Source organism: Meles meles, chromosome X (genome assembly GCF_922984935.1).
Source record: "Meles meles chromosome X, mMelMel3.1 paternal haplotype, whole genome shotgun sequence".
In the NCBI taxonomy this organism is placed as follows: Eukaryota; Metazoa; Chordata; class Mammalia; order Carnivora; family Mustelidae; genus Meles; species Meles meles.
This window is the reverse complement of record NC_060087.1, coordinates 10,899,678-10,917,545: the sequence shown is the minus strand read 5'-3', so window position 1 is coordinate 10,917,545 and position 17,868 is coordinate 10,899,678. Positions and strand designations below refer to the sequence as shown.

The window sequence follows — 17,868 nt, the reverse complement described above, 5'->3', positions numbered from 1 at the left end:
CCTAGGGTTTGTCCAGCAGCTTAGAGTGAGAACAAAGGAAATAAGGGCTATTTCCATGTATGCGCTTCTACACGGAGCCAGGATCATTTATTCTCTAAAAGGCTACACTCGCTTGTGATAATTCTTCAATCAGGTGGGAATAACTCCAGCTTAAGTGTTTCGTTCCCAAAGAGCTTGTTACAAAGGAGAAGAATACCGAGAGAAGACAAATTAGAACTGTGATTACGAAAGCGCCAGACTTCTCTCTCGTTCCGTTTGATCTTCTTATGAGAATCCAGTTGGGTTTACATGTAACTGCAGTCTGCATCACCATGGAGAATTTTATAGCAATTAAGAGCTAGACTGGAGAAGGAGAAGGTTTTAAGATAGCTGCCATCATCGCCGTTCTAAGATAGTAGGCGAGCCGAAAGCACAGGCCTGATTTCAGGGACGTAGGAAATAGAATTGTATTATGAAACCCGTCAAGTTCCTTGGAATACCCAGTAGCACAGAATATTTGATCAATGCCAACTGCAAGTTGCAATAGATGGAATGCTCTCGTTTTTCTGTAATTTGGAGAAACGACGATTCTGGCTTCAGGGATGCCACCCATCGCTCCTTCTAGATCCTTAGCCGTCTGTTTCCACACTTGAGGCACAAAACGAATTCCAGGGTCTGTTTGGTATTTGGTGAGGAGGCAGAGGATGGGGTTAAATGGGACTGTAACTGTCATTAGGCTCCTGGCAGGAAAGGCGTTGCACCGTCGTTCGCTCGTGTTCGCTCCAAAGCAACCCTGAGCAAGGATCTGTGTGCAAGTGGTTTATCTGGGACATAGAATGGGAAGTGCAGAGAGGGAGTGGGGAAATGGGACCGGGAAAGGAGGAAAGTCAAGAAAGGGCCTGTGAATGAGCAGCAGATAACTGTTGGCAAGTGGAGCTCAAACCTCTGAGAGACTCAGACTTGAACTACCAAGGAGTGAGGAAGCTCGGTAGTCAGCCACCCAGCTCCAGCTCTCATGGGTCGAGGGCCACCCCTGACGCATTCACCTCCTGCCACTTCCAGCTGCTTCGAGTATGGATGGAATATACTGGAGTGGCCTGCAGACACTCTCAGTCACAGGAAACCACTGCTGTGTGTGGTGGTCAGAATAATGGCTACCAAAGATGTCTCTCCCTGTCCTAATCCCTGAAACTGTGAAAATGTTACTTTACAAGACAAGGGGAGTTTGCAGGTCTGATTAATTTAAGGAATTAGAGATGGAGAGAGGGCCCTAGATTATGCAGGTGAGATTAATTTAGTCACGTGACTCTTAAAAGTGGAAAGCCTTGGGACGCCTGAATGTCTCAGTCCGTTAAGCATCTGACTTCCGGCTCAGGTCGTGATCTCAGGGTCCTGGGATCAAGCCCCAATGGGGGCTCCCTGCCCAGTGGGGAGCCTGCTTCTCCCTCTTTTCCTTTTCCCACCCCGCCCCTCCTGCACGCATGTTCTCTCTCTAATTAAAAAATACATATATTTAAAGTGGAGAACTGTCTTAGCTGTGGTCCGAGGGAGACGTGGCTATGGAAGAAAAGGTCAGAGAGAGACAACATCGCCAGCTTTGAAGAAAAGGGGCTGTAAGTCCAGGAATGTGAGTGGTCTTTAGAAGTGGGAAAAGGCAAGAAATCAGATTCTTCCCTAGAATTCTGTTACATAAGTGAGACAAAGGCGGCCACTACGTATTGGCCCCTGGATTCTTTTTTTCACTGTGGGCTGAGACCTATTAGCTCCGAAGGCTGCTGGCATCTCAGTCAGTTTTTCTCATTGAATGATTTTTCAGATGGTCCAAACAAGCAGATCTTTAGCCGTCTAAAGCCGGACTGCTTCGCATACCTCATGAAACCATGTGCAGCATCTGCGGACCAGTGATAAGACAGAGCCTTGTGGTTTTAAGACCCTCAGCTGCCGTGCCTTTTGAAGCTCTCTGAAACTGCCGCAGGCTGCTGAATGACGTCACCTAGACAGGTAAGCCTCCTCTCCGCTGGGAGTCCCTTTGCTCTCTTCCCTTCTGGGTCGCAGCTCCTTGCTGGAAGATTCCGCCCCCCCTCTCGTGCTGCCCTGCCAAGCCTATCCCATACAGCTGGGCGTGTGGTGCTGCTTCTCCTGGGCGTGCCTTTTTCCTTGATCAGCCTCCAAATTGCAAAAACCCGCACAAGCCTTCAGAAGCAGTGCTTCCTTGCCAGGACCTTCTGTTTGTTTTTGTCCAGTGAGGCCCATATTCTGATCTCCAGAATTGCAGGTCCTAAGTTTGTCTTGGTTTAAGCCACTAAGTTTGTGGTGATGTGACAGCAATGAGAAGCATTTCTTACTGCAAATAGCTCAAACCACAAAGACCTTTCTGTATTGATACTTGTTTACGGTGAGCTTTGCAAAGGCTATGGTATGTATCCTGGATTTGGAAAGGTAATTCCAGCAAAATTACAAAAAGATTAATTTCTGTGTGTTCATAATGATCTGTGCTCTAGGGAGGGGCTTGCAGGTAAGCATAGACTAATTATACAGTTAAAGGTAGTTTTTAAGAAGTTTTTATTGATTTATTTGAGAGAGAGGGAGAGAGAGCACACATAGGGGGTGGAGGAAGGGAGGAGCAGAGGGAGAAGCAGGCTCGCCTGTGAGCTCGGAGCCTGATGCAGGGCTTGATCCCAGGACCCTGAGATCATGACCTGCGCGGAAATCAAGAGTCAGACACTGAACCAACTGAGCCACCCAGGTGCCCCCAAAAGTGTGTTTAAATAGAAATGCTGAAGTGGGGGCACCTGGATGGCTCAGTGGGTTAAGGCCTCTGCCTTCGGTTCAGGTCGTGATCCCAGGGTCCTGGGATCGAGCCCCACGTTGGGCTCTCTGCTAGGCAGGGAGCCTGATTCCCTTCCTCTCTGCCTACTTGTGATCTCTCTCTCTCTGTCAGGTAAATAAATGAAATCTTAAAAAAAAGAAAGAAAGAAAGAAATGCTGAAGTGGTATTTTCCTGAACTTGTGCCTCATTCCAATCCGACCCGTTTTTAGGGAGCGCTGTGTCTACAGTCCAGTCTGATCCTAGCATCTGTAAAACTTTTTGGTGTCTCCCACTTCAGGAGCACCTCAGTCTTCCTCCCACACAAGCGCCATGTCCCTAGTGTTCTGCTGGGCCCATCGCCTCATGACGACCTTCCCATAACTGTTCCTCAGCATGAACATCCCTCTTAGCCTCCTTTCACCCATCCAACTCCTACTCCTGGGTCAAGACCCGGCTGAGTGGTCACCTCGCAGGTGCTACGAAGTGGAGAACCTGCTCTATCCTTGGTCCTCACCGAATCTTGCACTTACACCTCACCTGTAGCACAAGACCGGTTTCTGCTTTGAAACCATTTGTCCGTGAGTCTATCCATCCTAGGCAACAAAGCATAGACAACACAAAAAGAGACTAGCTGATAAAGTTTCTCTTCTCATTTTAATGTTGAATTCCCTTTTAAAATGTTGTGTAGCAAGTCTCTTAAAATGTCTGTATGCAAAACTGGAACTTCAGCTAAGTTTGCGGATTATAGGAATATAATACATCGTACTGATGTTAGAGACCCGAGGCAACTGTCCTATCGCAAGGAAAAAAGTGGTGGCAACTCCTGTATTGTATTGGTCTCATTTTCGTTTACGTATAAAGTGTCCTCCTTTCGTTGTTTTTCTCCTCTTTGCGTTATAGAGTCACTGCTACCCCTCCTGGACCATCACATGAGCCGTACTTCTGTCTCCCCATTGCTTTGAGGAGGAAGCGCAACCTTCTTAGCTTGGGGCAGAGTCTTTTCCTTGCCTGGCATCTGCTCGGCTCTCCGGGCTCCTGTCTTGTTCACTTTGAGGGAGCCCAGGTGTTGGTTTGGTCCTTGTCTTTGTTGGCTTTTCCAGAAGGCCCTGAGACAAGGATTTGAGTGCATATAGTTTATTTGGGAGGTGAACTCAGGAGGGACCAGTAGAGAGTGGGAAAGTGAGGCAGGGGAAGAAGCTATCTCAATTCAACATGTATTGGTAAGCAGGTTAGAGTGTGGGTAACAGGCTCAATCCCACTGGGAATTACTGGGAGCCAGTTTGGAACATACCTCAGAGGGTCAAGGAAGCTGGGATATTTATTTGTAGTCCCCAACTATTATGGGCAGAGAGCTGTTCCTGGAGTGAGTCCTCAGTATTTCCAGCTTGCCCTGCATGAGTTGAGCATGCTTCTGGGGCCTAAGATCCCTCCTCTGCACACTGTGGCAGAGCAGAACTTAGATCCGGAAGCCATCGCTGTATATAGAAACGAGGACTGGCATGGGAATAATGGGTGGACCATTGCCAGCGTTTAGCACGGGGCCCCTCCAGCATGTTCCCAGAGCGGGCCTCTGGCCTCTAGCCCAATACATGCCCTGTGTATGTGGGAGTTGTGTCTGCTTCTCAGTCTGTCTCCCCCGGACTGTGAGCATCCCCAGGACAGAGTCCGCTGGATTTTGTGCATGGCTTATGGTAGGTGTGCTCTATGGTTACACTGAGTGCATGGATGAATGAGTAAAATGAGTTAGTCTGAAGAGATGACACTGAGGTTAAGGGAAAGAGAAAATGATGAAGAAATCCAGGGCTAGAAAAATAAGATCTAGTAGGAAAGAAGGCAAAGAAAACAGAGATAATGGTAAACAGGCTGGGATGAAAGAAAGGACTGGAGACACTGAAAAGATGGGGATTTCCTCTGAAAGGCTGCTTCTGCACACTGCTTCGCATCCTGCGAAAAGAACATTCCATATCGCGAGCCCTAAAATATGGCTGTTTCGACACCTGGCAAAATGGAACAAGCTTGGAAGAAAAGCACTTTACAAACATTTCAGGCCTCTGTGTCCCTGACAGTTACCAGCTCTCCACCCTGGTGGTCTACGGGAATTGTAAAGTACAATGACATTTATTTATTCTTGCTGGCTTTCACAATTAAGTCCAAACTCCTAATCCATACAGGTCTGATAAAGCCTCAACTAAACTCCTCAACCTTTAAGACAAAAAACAAATACGCCTTTTACCTCCCTGAGGAAGAAGTTACAACCTTTTCCACATCCTGCTTGCTAAGGAAGTGGTTGTTACCTTAATTAATGATCTACAAAACCCTCTTTAAACACAGTGTGCAAACACGTGGCAGAATATAGGGTGAAATGTTAAAGGACGAGAGAGAACACACACCGTTTCTCTATACTCTTCTTGAAAGAAAAAGCTGAGATGATGGAGATTCCTTTCCAAGGACATGGAGAACGGAGACCTGTAGGGATTTCCAGTCTAAATATGTCTTTATAAAGTACCTTATATTCGGTCTGTTAATCTTTTCATGGCTAGTTTTTCAACATGGAATCACTGGGGTTAATGTCCTTGACGTCATTATGGACACATGAGTAGCCAAGGTATGACGTAACGATAACATTTTCACTACTGAAGGCCGTTTTCGGGCTTCTTTGGCCCCTCAGTTCTCCGAGTGGCCGAGTAGACTAGCAGCATCAGTATCACCTGTGCCTGACACGTACTTGTTGGAGATGTCCCCGGCTCTGAGTCCAGCTTGGGGCTGCATTCCAGGACTCTGTTGGACCTAGGCCTCCAGGGCCTGGTTAGAGAAGGACTGATCTAGAGCCGCTCAAGAGGTAGCCCATATTCCCGCAGTAGTCTGCAAGTGGACGAATGTGTTTGCCATTGGTTCTTCTCCATTCCTGTGCCTCTGTCTGGTCCAAGTAGTGAGGATTCTTCTATGCATTCTCACAGTTGTAGTCACCAACCGATTCAAACGTTCCCACTGGATTCTTTCTAGAATGGATGAAATCGCTGGTCTCTTTAACATTGTCCTACTGCCCTCGCTTTCTCTTTAACACTAGAAACATCATTGTGTGTGTCTCTATAAACACGTGTTTACGTGTTGAACTTAAAAATAAGCTTTCGTTATGACTGTTAATACCACTGAGCATTCCCTAAATGGGTGTGATAAAGAACTTCCATTTTTTCCTACCCACATACATGTGTCTTCATCTCCCAGAATTTGGATATTCAGAGTGTAAACTTAATAGTTCCCAGACACGGGCCCTGCCTTACCTCCTGCATGAAGCCATGCATAGCATCACAGATTTGTTTTCCTAGGGTGTGTGGTGTGTGGATCCATGTGATTTATGTTTCAGAAGCCGATCAGATGGCGTTTTCCTTCATACTCAACTGAGTGTGCATTTGAATAAATAGAATTTTAAAGTAGGCTGCTGGAAAACATTTGCCTTATTCTAATGTAAGGGAGAGAACTGGCCATCACCCACTGAGCCCCACCTACGTATGAATCGTGGAGGAATTGACTGGAGGTTTGCAGGACTGAAAGCACTCTCACGAATTAGTGGGCAGATGTATGAAATTATGTCACCCTTGGGAACAAGAAATAGGAAACAATTAGGGTATACTTCTCAATATGAAACTCTCCTAACAATGTTCTAAACTAGGGTTTTCGTTACCATGGCACAATCAACATTTAGGACAGGATAATTTTTCATTTTATGGGTGTGGGGGGGCAGCCCTGTACATGGTAGGAAATGTAACAGACTAGATGCCAGTAGCCCCCTTCCCTTTGATGGGACAGCCAAGCCTGTCTCCGGACATGGCCACAGGTTCCTTGGGGGGCAAAACTGCTCTGGCTGAGAACCACTACTCTCAGCCTTTGGAGAGGAAAAAGATGAGCCAGTTCAATGGATTCCTTTGCTTGGATCTGTGGGGTTGATTAGCCTTAGTGATGGTACCATCTGCATTTCAGTAGTCAGCTTTCAGCATCAGTTTACATTCTATGGGTTAGAAGGCCCTTCATGGGTTCTCTACCTTTGGAAAAATTGCTTTCCTACTTTCCTACTTAGGAAGTTTAGGCACAGCCTGTAACCACGGGAGATAGAATGGAAGAATTCAGCTTGCCCTTGATTCTTTCCTCTTCTCTTGTTTAGTCACTATAGAGTGGAGGCATGAACTCATTATTTCAATCCTATGATTATAAAAATCACTGTTCGTGGGTCACATTTTGCTGTGCAATCTAATTTTCCTTTGTGGAAGAAAGACCAGAGGAATGCAAATGGGGGAGGGGAAATGAAGCTATTTTAAGATGTTTGATTTTAATCTGTAGAATATGCTCCCCATTAAATTGAACAAAATCTTTATGACCCAGAATCTGGTACCTAGTGGTGGGGAAAGTAGATACTAAAATGAACAATCACTAAACAGAATTTACCACGTGCCAGGGTTTTGTTTTGTTTTGTTTTGTTTTCTATGAGCTTTACTCACAGGAACTCACTTTATTCTCACCATAGTCCTGTGAGGGGAATACTATTAACTCCATTTTACAAATGAGAAAACTGAGGCACAGAGAGGTTTTTGTGTTTTTTTTTTTTCTTTTTAAGTAACCTACCAAGGTCACAGGACTGGCCAATTACAGTGCCTCCATTTGAATGTCGGCACTTCAGGCCCCTCAATTTTGAAGGCAAAACCAAGAACTTCAAAACTTGAATCCCTCACAGGATACCCACCTCAGACAAGGCTAGACTGAGATAGTGACAAAGTCAGACACACAAGGCTATTTCATAACTTTGTCGAAGCGAAGCACAAATAAAAACAAGGTCACTGCTACCCAGGAACATCCTGCTCTTGGTTAAAGTGAGTGACTGCTCTTTCTTTACCAATAAAACTATCATTGTTTTATCCTCACATGAGTCTGCGCTTCTACAGATAGGTTACTGAGATACACAATTATAGAATTTACGCCTTTTGTTGTTGTTGTTGTTAGAAAGAGAGAGGGAAAGAGGTAGAGAGAGACAGAGGGAGAGGGAGAGAGAGAATCTTAACCAACCTCGATACCCAGCAGAGGCTGACATGGAGCTCGACCTCACAACCCTGAGATCATGACCTGAGCCGAAATCAAGAGTCAGATGCTTAACCAACTGAGTCACCCAGGCGCCCCAAATTTCCCCCTGCTTTCTGACAACATCCAATCTAGAGCAAACCCCGGCTTCCTTAGGTTTTCCTCCAAATCACCCAAGTTTTACAGAGGGACCCTTCTTCCACTGCTCCCCATGGTATGTGTTCTTCCTCACTGCGGAGTAGTTAATCCACCTTGTTTAAGTACAGCCTTATTTCTTGTGGCGTTTGGCTGAAGAGTGTTGACACTACTTGTCAATGTTACGAAGCTGAAAGTGGTAGTTAATTTCAGATGACTAGATCAGTACCAAAAAGATTAATACAATCTAGAAAATGAGCCAAATCCAATGAAGTGAAAATTTACAGCAATAAATATAAAGTTGTTTATTTAGGTTAGAAAAAAGTCAAGCACTCAGGAGGAGATAACTTGATAGCTATTCGTATTAATAACAGGAAAAAAAGACTTGGGAAATTAACAAGCCTTAGCAAAGTAAAAAAGAGCCAGTAGTAAACTAGGATGACTTAAAAGCTCTATTGTAATTTAATGCTCTGTTAAAAGCTGCAGATAAAGAGGGGACATTAGGGCTCTTTTGTGTTACCTGTTGATCATGCCTGGGCTATCTTTCCAGTTCTGTGACTCATACTTCAAGATGTTCACAAGCAAACCACAAAAGGGTGATGGGTGTGCTGCATGGCTCTAAGCCACATCATAGGAAGGACTAGGTCTTTTAAGCTCAGAAGATTTGAGAAGACCTTCCACCTCACCATCCCTAAGTGTTTGAAGGGATGTCTCCAGGAAGAGAGGAAGGAGATTTTTACCTCTAATGAGGAGGAGGGCTGGTCTGACTGGGGACATTCCAGGACTCCATGGATTCAGATAAGCCACTCCAAGATGACCATTTGCTCTGGATTTTTGTTTTCTGGCTTTCACCAGTGGGGTCTCATGTTCTGTTGGAATGGGAAAAATCTAAGGCTCTTGGAACAGTGGGGAGGAAATAGCGTAGGGCTTCTGGGCCTCCTGAGTGGAGGGACAAGGGCTTCTTCTAAGTTGTTTCTCTCCTGGCGGCGTTGCATTCAGATTTGAGGCTAAAGCCTGGATAAAAATTGTTTATTGTCCTTGTACGTTTATTCCCATTCAGTAGGTCAATGAGAAGATGATTGGTTGAGAGTAAGAGTCAGGTATTTCTAGGTAGCGCATCCTAGATAATATCTACCAATATCTTTCCAGTCTTTTATTCCTCTGCAGACATGCATCACTTTCTACCCATTGTTTCTCATGTTTATCAAAACGAACACATTGGTTACTAAGATGCTTGAAAGAGCAGGATTATTTCAGCCCTGTAGGATGAGGAAATGATCTTTTGAGGAATTAGCAAGTTAGCTAAGACTTAAAGGGTAGATGGTGGGGAGGGTGCAGAAAATCACAACAAAATGAGTACTGAATTTACTCTGCCAACTTATTATCATCTGAGAACTTTTGCTCAGGGCCTCACATCCTCACCCTCTTGTCCAGTCAGGTTGAAGCCCCATATTTTTTGGGAGGTTGAAGTCCGAACAATGTGTTAACATTCCTTTTAAAAGGCGGCTTATGGTGATGAGCACCAGGTGTTGGACAAAGGTGTTGAATGTGTATATTGGCCACCTGAAACTAATATAACACTGTAGTTTAACTGGAATTAAACGGAAAACTTTAAAAGCAAAGAGCTTATCATTCGGTGGCCTAAAAACCATAACTGTTTTCTCAAGCGGCTGCAATTTCTGTTTTGTCGCTGAAAATAAAGAAATCGGGCCTCTGTGGGCAACTGGAAATATCTGAAACCAGGCTCAATGCCAAAAGTCTGGTGTGGTATGGCCAGATAGTAAAAAAAAAAAAAAGAAAAGAAAGGAAACAACAAAAGAAAGGGAGAAACTCAGGTGAGGCTTTAAAGTTCTTGTGGGAGGGGCGCCTGGGTGGCTCAGTGGGTTAAGCCTCTGCCTTTGGCTCAGGTCACGATCCCAGGGTCCTGGGATCCAGCCCCACATCGGGCTCTCTGCTCAGCAGGGAGCCTGCTTCCTCCTCTCTCTCTCTGCCTACTTGTGACCTCTGTCTGTCAAATAAATAAATAAAATTTAAAAAAATAAAGTTCTTGTGGGGAAATTGTTATAAACATCATGTGGTATGAAAACTTCTTATTGGAGCTGAGGCAGTAACATAAAAATAGGATTTTACCACATAGACCTGGGGATTGGCCCAACCATAGGGATTTGCAAGTTCTCTCAGTTGAAGATGTGGCTTTGATTGTTTCTGAGAAAGTCTGCTTTGGTAAAAGTCACAGTGGCTGCTTTGTGAGATGCAGAAAAGATAACCCAAGCAACTAGACCTGGCCACAGACTGCCTGGCCCCTCCTTGAAAGTGACCCTATTCCATAACTTCATTGCTTAGTAAAGAGCAGGCATTCTTCCCAGGCAAGTAAATGTAGTCTGAGGCGTTCTCTCAAATATCTTCCTTGAATGCATCTTAAGGTCAGTGTCACTTTGGAAAATGATTTGCTCTTGGTTTTTTTCTTATACCTTCTAAATAATCAGCCTGTATTCTGCTGCAGAGGTCAGTTCCCCAATGACTTTTTTTCACTGGGCATATTGAACTTTTAAAAATGAGGGTTTTAGGGGCACCTGGGTGGCTTAGTCAGTTAAGCATCTGCCTTCGGCTCAAGTCATGATCCTGGAGTCCCTGGATCCAGTCCTCTGTGTGTGTTTGGCACCGGGTGGCGGGGAGGGGAGTGTCCCCTGCTCATTGGGGAGTCTGCTTCTCTTTTTCCCTCTGCCCCTCCCTGTTAGTGCTCTTTCTTTCTCTCTCTCTGTCTCTGTCTCTCTCTCTCAAATAAAATCTTAAAAAAAAAATAGTGGTTTTGTTTTAACAGGCTACAACCTATTAGGGTCTGTGAGAATTTAGTGGTTCATGCCTAGCTGGACCAGAACTAGGGCATGGTAAGGCCTCAGGTGCAAAGTGTAAGGGGGTGCCACAACCCCAGTGCTCCGGGTCAATCTTTCCATGCAAATACTTCATTGTTAGTGAACAAAATACCAAATTTCTGATGAAACCAGCATCCGACCCTGTACTTGTGTGCTCACCTCACTTGCCTTACCCTCAGCCTATCTGTACTTAAAAAACTGAATAGACCGTTAGAGTGCATTAGAGGTGTTTGTTTCAAGTACGTCTGTGACTCAGAGAGAGAGACTGGATCATAATGTAAGATCTAAAATGCGACGTCTGAGCAATAGCAGTTAAGGCCAGGGACTGTGGAACCAGACTTCCTGCATGTGTGGCTTTGGGCATTTTGCTTAACCTCTCTTTGCTTTAGTTTTCTCACCATCTGTAAGATGGAGATAAGAATACTGCCTTCATCATTGACAGGGTGACCACATAATTTACCCAAACACGGGCAATTTTGAGAGTGGAAAATGGCACTAACACATAATCCAACTCTCTGATTTTTTTTTAAAGATTTTATTTATTTATTTGACAGAGAGAGATCACAAGTAGATAGAGAGGCAGGCAGAGAGAGAGAGAGGGAAGCAGGCTCCCTGCTGAGCAGAGAGCCCGATGCGGGACTCGATCCCAGGACCCTGAGATCATGACCTGAGCCGAAGGCAGCGGCTTAACCCACTGAGCCACCCAGGCGCCCCCTCTGATTTTATTACAAAATAAAAACGCATTCTCAAACAAAATTATCCTGCAAAAATGACAAAAACATTCAGTTGTGAACTCTCCCGAGGTTCAACAGCAAGACTGCTCAGCCACTGTTTTGGTTTTTCTGTCCATTGAAACTATGATTTTCCACGTGTTCCACTGACCCCACCAAGTGGTGGCCTAGTGGTGTCATGGATTTTGTGTGCCATGTCATGGACCAAAGCTGACACCCCGAGTGGCCAGCAGGATAGCAGTGTCCCCTTACTGACAAAGGCCAAAAGAAAATCTCCTTTATCCCCAGTCTCTTGTGTCCAAGTGTACTCCATTTTGATATCAGCAAGCTCCCTTTGAGTTATCCTGGAAAGAGAGTGATATGGCATTGCTTCTGGAAAGGGTCAAGAAAAGAAGCCAGAGATAGGGACAGTTATTTTTTAGATTTTACTACATGTTAAAGTGAGAATTCGTCCACTGTGCGTGTACGCCCCCACCCCAGAAGATGACGGCGGGACAGAAAACAGATATAGAGGTCGACCAGAGCCATTTCATTTTGTTTCAAGGCAACTATTAAATATTGGTTTAAAATGAATAATCCATAACAAATGCTAAATTACACCAAGGCAGCAGGACAATATGCAAGAGCAGCACTTTGCACAGTAAGCTGGGCTGTATGATCACACTACTCATCTGGTTGTTGTGGGGATTAAATCAATTACTGTATGGAAGTTGCCTAAAACAGTGCCTCGTATACAGTAAGCCTTCAAGCAGCGTTAGCTCTTATTACCACTGTTATTTTCTAAACATGATTCAGACTTTAAAAACTTAATGTGCTGCCTTAGATAAAACAGATGCCATTTTCTAAGGGACACATAATTGGAAATGTCTCCTAACCTTTTTTTCCCCCCAAAATTTAATTGTCAATGAAAATAAGAGCCTTGACTGCAAAGGTCCAAACATGATTTGTTTTGCTCCCCACCTCCTTCTCACATCTTGAATTTGTTAATTAAGCTTTGTATTTTGAGTGGCCATTTTGAGATGCATAGTCAAACTCCAGAACATCTCCATGCGAAACATCTAAACTTGGATTTCTCAACAAAGCAGTGACTACGAATGCCAACTGGCATTTCTAAGGAGTCTCCCCTTAATGTCCACCACCGTCAGCCATCTCAGGTGTCTTTCTTGCTCCACTTTGCTGTGCCCAAACTATCTTGCTTTCTTCCTTACTTGACCGCAGGTCCTCTGGAGCTGAAGTTGAGTTCATTCGACTTCATCATTGGTTTCCTTCGTCACTGACGTCATCTACCAGCCTCCATCCCTTAGTAGTTGATAACTTTAGGAACACTTTCATTATCAACGCAATACCCATGAATGCCACGTTTTGTGGAGGGTCTTCCATAATCAAATGGATAACTGGCCCCATGATTGGCCTTCTAATTCCTGGACTGCCTCACCGTCAATTTTTCCTCTGCTGGACCTTGGCCATATACTCACGGTCATACACTTATGCTTGTCTTTATTTCCTGTGAAATCTTGATTTTTGAGCATTTCTTTATCCCACTCACCACTGGCTTGTGTCCTTCCAGCACAGCTATTTTAATATTCTTATTTCAGCATTTCATTGACCTCAGTGAAATGGACAATCTGTGTGTAGCCAGTGTCTCCTACATGTTCTCACTTTACCTACCTTAGATTCCCTGGTTCATCACTACCAGTCCCTCCAAGCACCCTTAACTCCCCTGCTCTCCCTCCCACTTTCCCTTCCTCTCCTCCAGCTCCTCAATTGTCTTTTTTAAACCTACAGTGTTTTATTAGCTTATGTACAATATAGTTATTCAACAATTCCATACATCACCCAGTGCTCCTCACGACAAGTGCACTCCTTAAACCCCATCACTTATTTCACCCATCCCCCCACCCACCTTCCTTCTGATAGCCATCAGTTTGTTTTCTATAATTGAGTTTATTTTCTGCTTGGTCTCTCTCTTTTTTTTTCCTTTGCTCATTTGTTGTTTCTTAAATTTCATATATGAGTGAAATTATATGGTATTTGTCTTTCTCTGACTTATTTCACTTAGTGTAATACTCTCTAGTTCCATCCATGTCATTGCAAATGGCAAGACTTTGTTATTTTTATGGCTGAATAATATTCCTCTGTGTGTGTGTGAGAGAGAGAGAGAGAGAGAGAGAGAGATATCTTTTTTATCTATTCATCAATCAGTGGGATGCGGGCTGCTTCCATATCTTGGTTATTATAAATCATACTGCTATAAACATAAGGGTTCCTGTATTTTTGTATTCTTTGGGTAAATACCCAGCAGTGCAATTGCTGGATTGTAGGGTGGTCCTATCTTTAAGTTTTTGAGGAATCTCCATACTCTCTTTCATAGTGACTGCACCAGTTTGCAGTCCCACCAACAGGGCACAAGTGTTCTTTTTCTCTAAATCCTCGCCAACACCTGTTTGTTTCTTGTGTTGTTGAATATCTATTCTCTTCAAGTTATTCCAAAAAATAGAAAGAGAAGGAAAGCTTCCAAATTCATTCTATGAGGCCAATATTACCTGGATACCAAAACCAAATAATGACACCCCTAAAAAAGAGAACTACAGGCCAATATCCCTGATGGACATAGATGTAAAAATCCTCACCAAAATACTAGCAAACGGAATTCAACAATATATTAAAAAAATCATTCACCATGATCAAGTGGGATTTAATTTGGGTTTGTAAGGGTGGTTCAATATTTGCAAATCAATCAATGTGATACATCAATAAGAGAAAGGATAAAAACCATATGATCATTTCAATAGAGAAAAAGCATTTGACAAGGCACAACATCCATTCATGATTTAAAAAAAAAAAGAAAGAAACCAACAAAGTAGGTTTCGAGGGAACATACCTCAACCTAATTAAGGCCATCAATGAAAACCCACAGCTGACATCATCCTCAATGAGGAAAAAGTAAGAGCTTTTCCCTTAAGGCCAGGAACAAGACAAGGATGTCTATTCTCACCACTTTTTTTCAGCACATACTAGAAGTCCTCACCACAGTAATCAGACAGCAAAAAGAAAGAAAAGGCATCCAAATCAGTAAGGAAAAAATAATGAAATAGCAGAAAGTGAAATTAACTAATCCCATTTACACTTGCACCAAAAACCATAAGATAGCTAGGAATAAACCAAACCAAAGAGGTGGGAGATCTGTACACTGAGAACTAAAAACCACTGATGAACGAAATGGAAGATGACACAAAGAAATGGAAAGACATTCCATGCTCATAGATTGGAAGATTTCTGCAATAGCCTCTTAACTTATCTGCTGCTGCTATGCTTGACCCCATGGATCATCCACTTGATATCCTGGTATTGGCTATGCTGAAACTAATTTGTGGATTCCAGTCAGTTAGCATAAAATCCATTCCTTTATACTGGCCTGCAAATTCCTATATGAATCTGAAATCACCTATTCCTCCAACCGAATCTATATGAGAATCTACTTTTAACAAGCGCTTCATGTGACTCTTATCATAAGATACAGACAGAGCCTAAGAATCTTCCACATAGCATTCCAAGGAAGTCCTATCAATTATTTAGAATTGGGAAGCAAAATGAAACTCATTTTCCATTTTTGGTCCAGGAGAACATACAGTCAGTGGCCATCTACTATGCTAAGCCGTGGAATTCTGGGAATGCATTTTATGTGCCGAAATGCCCTCACATTCCCATAATTTCCTGGGTGGCACGAGTGCCACGTTGTGCAGACTCCTGTGGATGGGGCTGAAGAAATGGTTATCATCAACAAGGAGGCAAGGAGGAGAAAGTGGAGAAAGGCTTGATACTCAACAATGTACAACAAAAAGAATGTGTCTGTTTCCCTGGGCTGTGGTAGGACAAAATATTCCTCAAAGGCGCAGAAGAGAAACAGGACAACCAGCCAGATACCAGTACAGAATATGTGCAAGAAACATTTTGGTAGGTGAGGTCAGGACTCTGTGAGCTCATAGGCATACTAGCTCCTCAATGCAACCAAAATCTAAACCACAATAAATATTTAGCTTTGCAACTAGGTATTTGCAAGCGTTAAGATCGACAGTGTAACATTTTTTTGGTTTTGTTGCAACAGAGTAGTATTTAACTATGGCTTTAATAACAAGTTTAATTCTCAAATTTTAGGGGAACTGTCATTTCCTGTATATAAAATTTTAACTTCAGTCATCTAGTGACATAGTTACAGGCACTGGGATCCTCCGTATCAAAGGACATGTTTTTTTCTCCCAGAATCTGAAACTGAAACCGAAAACTGCAAGCCTCCTGGTGTCCCGTATGAAATTGGATCATAAGCCAGAGTGGTGCTTTTCCAACATGTACAGGCACTGAAATTCCCTGGGTGGGAGCTTCAGAAACCCTGACTCCTGTGCCCCATCCCAAGACTGGGATTTAATTGATGTCAGGTGTGGCCAACGTGTGGGATTTTTGAAAGATCCGCAGGCTATTTGAATGGGCAGGCAAGTTTAGGAACCACAGAGTAACCGATTTTGAGCACCTATTTGAAACCTCAAACATCTGGATGGTGTAGAATTTGGGTTTATACACTAAGTTTAAGTCGAGATCGGTTTGACTGGATTTATCAAGTTGTGACCAACCTGGTTAGGGACCTTATTTACATAAAACCAGAGCAACTGATGAGAAAGTCAGTTAAGGCAGTTATGTACATAAGGTCACATACACACAAATTATTAATGTTCAGAACAACGGGATTTTAAAGCGGTTGTGTCAAATTGAGTATATATCTCCAATTAGAGTTGACTGATAAAACACAGAGCTCCCAGTTAAATCTTAATTTCAGATTAACAAATTATTAATGTAAGAATCTCCAACGCAATACTTGTGACATCTTTCTACCAAATGCTATTTGTTGATCTAAAATTCAAGCTTAACTGCATGTCTCATGTTTTTATTTGCTAAATGCGACAACCCTGGCCCAATTTTAAAGGACTGACGTGAGCACTAATTCAGTATTGTAGGACACCTCAGGACCAAAATGAACCTTAGCCTTTTACTTATTATGTATTCTCGTTTCTGAATTCCATTGCCTCGGTAACTACGTCAAGCTCTACCTGACTTTGTCTGTGCTAAGGATCAGCTGTACCTTATTCTGTCTCTTCTGTCTTCTCCGGAGCCGCAGAAACTCCTTGTGTTGCCTGGAGACAAAGTTCACTGCTGCATACTCCAGCAAGGCCGCAAACACAAACAGAAGGCACACCGCCATCCAGATATCAATCGCTTTCACATAGGAGACCTGAAAGAGAGAGAGAGAGAGGAGGGGGGCACTGTGAAAAGTTGTGGAGAAATCGGATTCCTCGTGTTGGGAGAAGCAGAATACCTCATTTTCCTTCATCAAGGATTTTCTCTCCTTTCCTTAAGAGAGTGCTTAAACATTTTCCATTCTGCTTGCAGAATTGGGGCTGAACAGTGAAAATGACATGCCCTTTGCCCCAGGCCCTTGTTCCATCTCTCTCAGTATAGCCCATCTGCTCAAGTAGCCTCATCCTTGAGACCAGCTCCAAAGATGACTACAAGAATTTCCTTAGTTGGAAAAAAAAAAACCACCAAAATTTTGAACCTGTTTATTTCCTTCCATTTTTTCCCTTAATATTTAAAAACTAGTATAATTAAGATAATCCCAAAACCCTGGATGAAAAATAAGTTCCAACACCTATTGGTAATTTCCATCATTCTATTGATCCTGACAATGAATACCCACTTCTAAATACTTTTAAGCTATCACAATTAAAAATTATCCAACCCAAATAAAACATCAAGGCTCTGGTCTTAGGAAGGGATCTGGTTAAAAAGCAAATTTTATAACACTTCAATGGTTGGCTGAGTGTTTAGTATACCTTAAAATTTGAGAAATGGGATTCCGGAAGCAAACAGTTTTTACTTGTAATGGAAAGTGCCCCTCATCTCACCTCATTTCCACTTATTTTTTAAAATTACTAGATGGTGTTGTAACCTCCTAGACCACAGACTACAAAGGATGCTTATCAAACTGTTAGCTGAATGTGTACTATCTAACTCTGGAATTTTTTTAAAAGGTTTATCTATTTGAGAGAGAGGAAGGGAAAGCACACAAGCAATGGAGGGGCAGAGGAACAGGGAGAGAAGCAGACTTCCTGCTGAGGGGGGAGTTGCTGAAGGGCTCAATCCTAGGAGCCTGAGATCATGACCTGAGCCAAAACCAAGAGTCCGGTGCTTAGCCAACTGAGCCACCCAGGCACCCCTAGATCTA

General features: G+C 43.3%; 1 protein-coding gene across 2 annotated transcripts in view; it reads right to left on the bottom strand.

Moving 5' to 3' along the window:
• GLRA2 (glycine receptor alpha 2) overlaps positions 1–17,868 on the bottom strand; it is a 175,270-nt gene that overhangs the window by 20,265 nt on the left and 137,137 nt on the right. For both annotated transcript variants that reach the window (XM_045995593.1, XM_045995594.1), the window contains exon 8: positions 16,726–16,875. In XM_045995593.1, the coding sequence (XP_045851549.1) occupies positions 16,726–16,875 (150 nt within the window). The remainder of the gene's footprint in view (positions 1–16,725; positions 16,876–17,868) is intronic.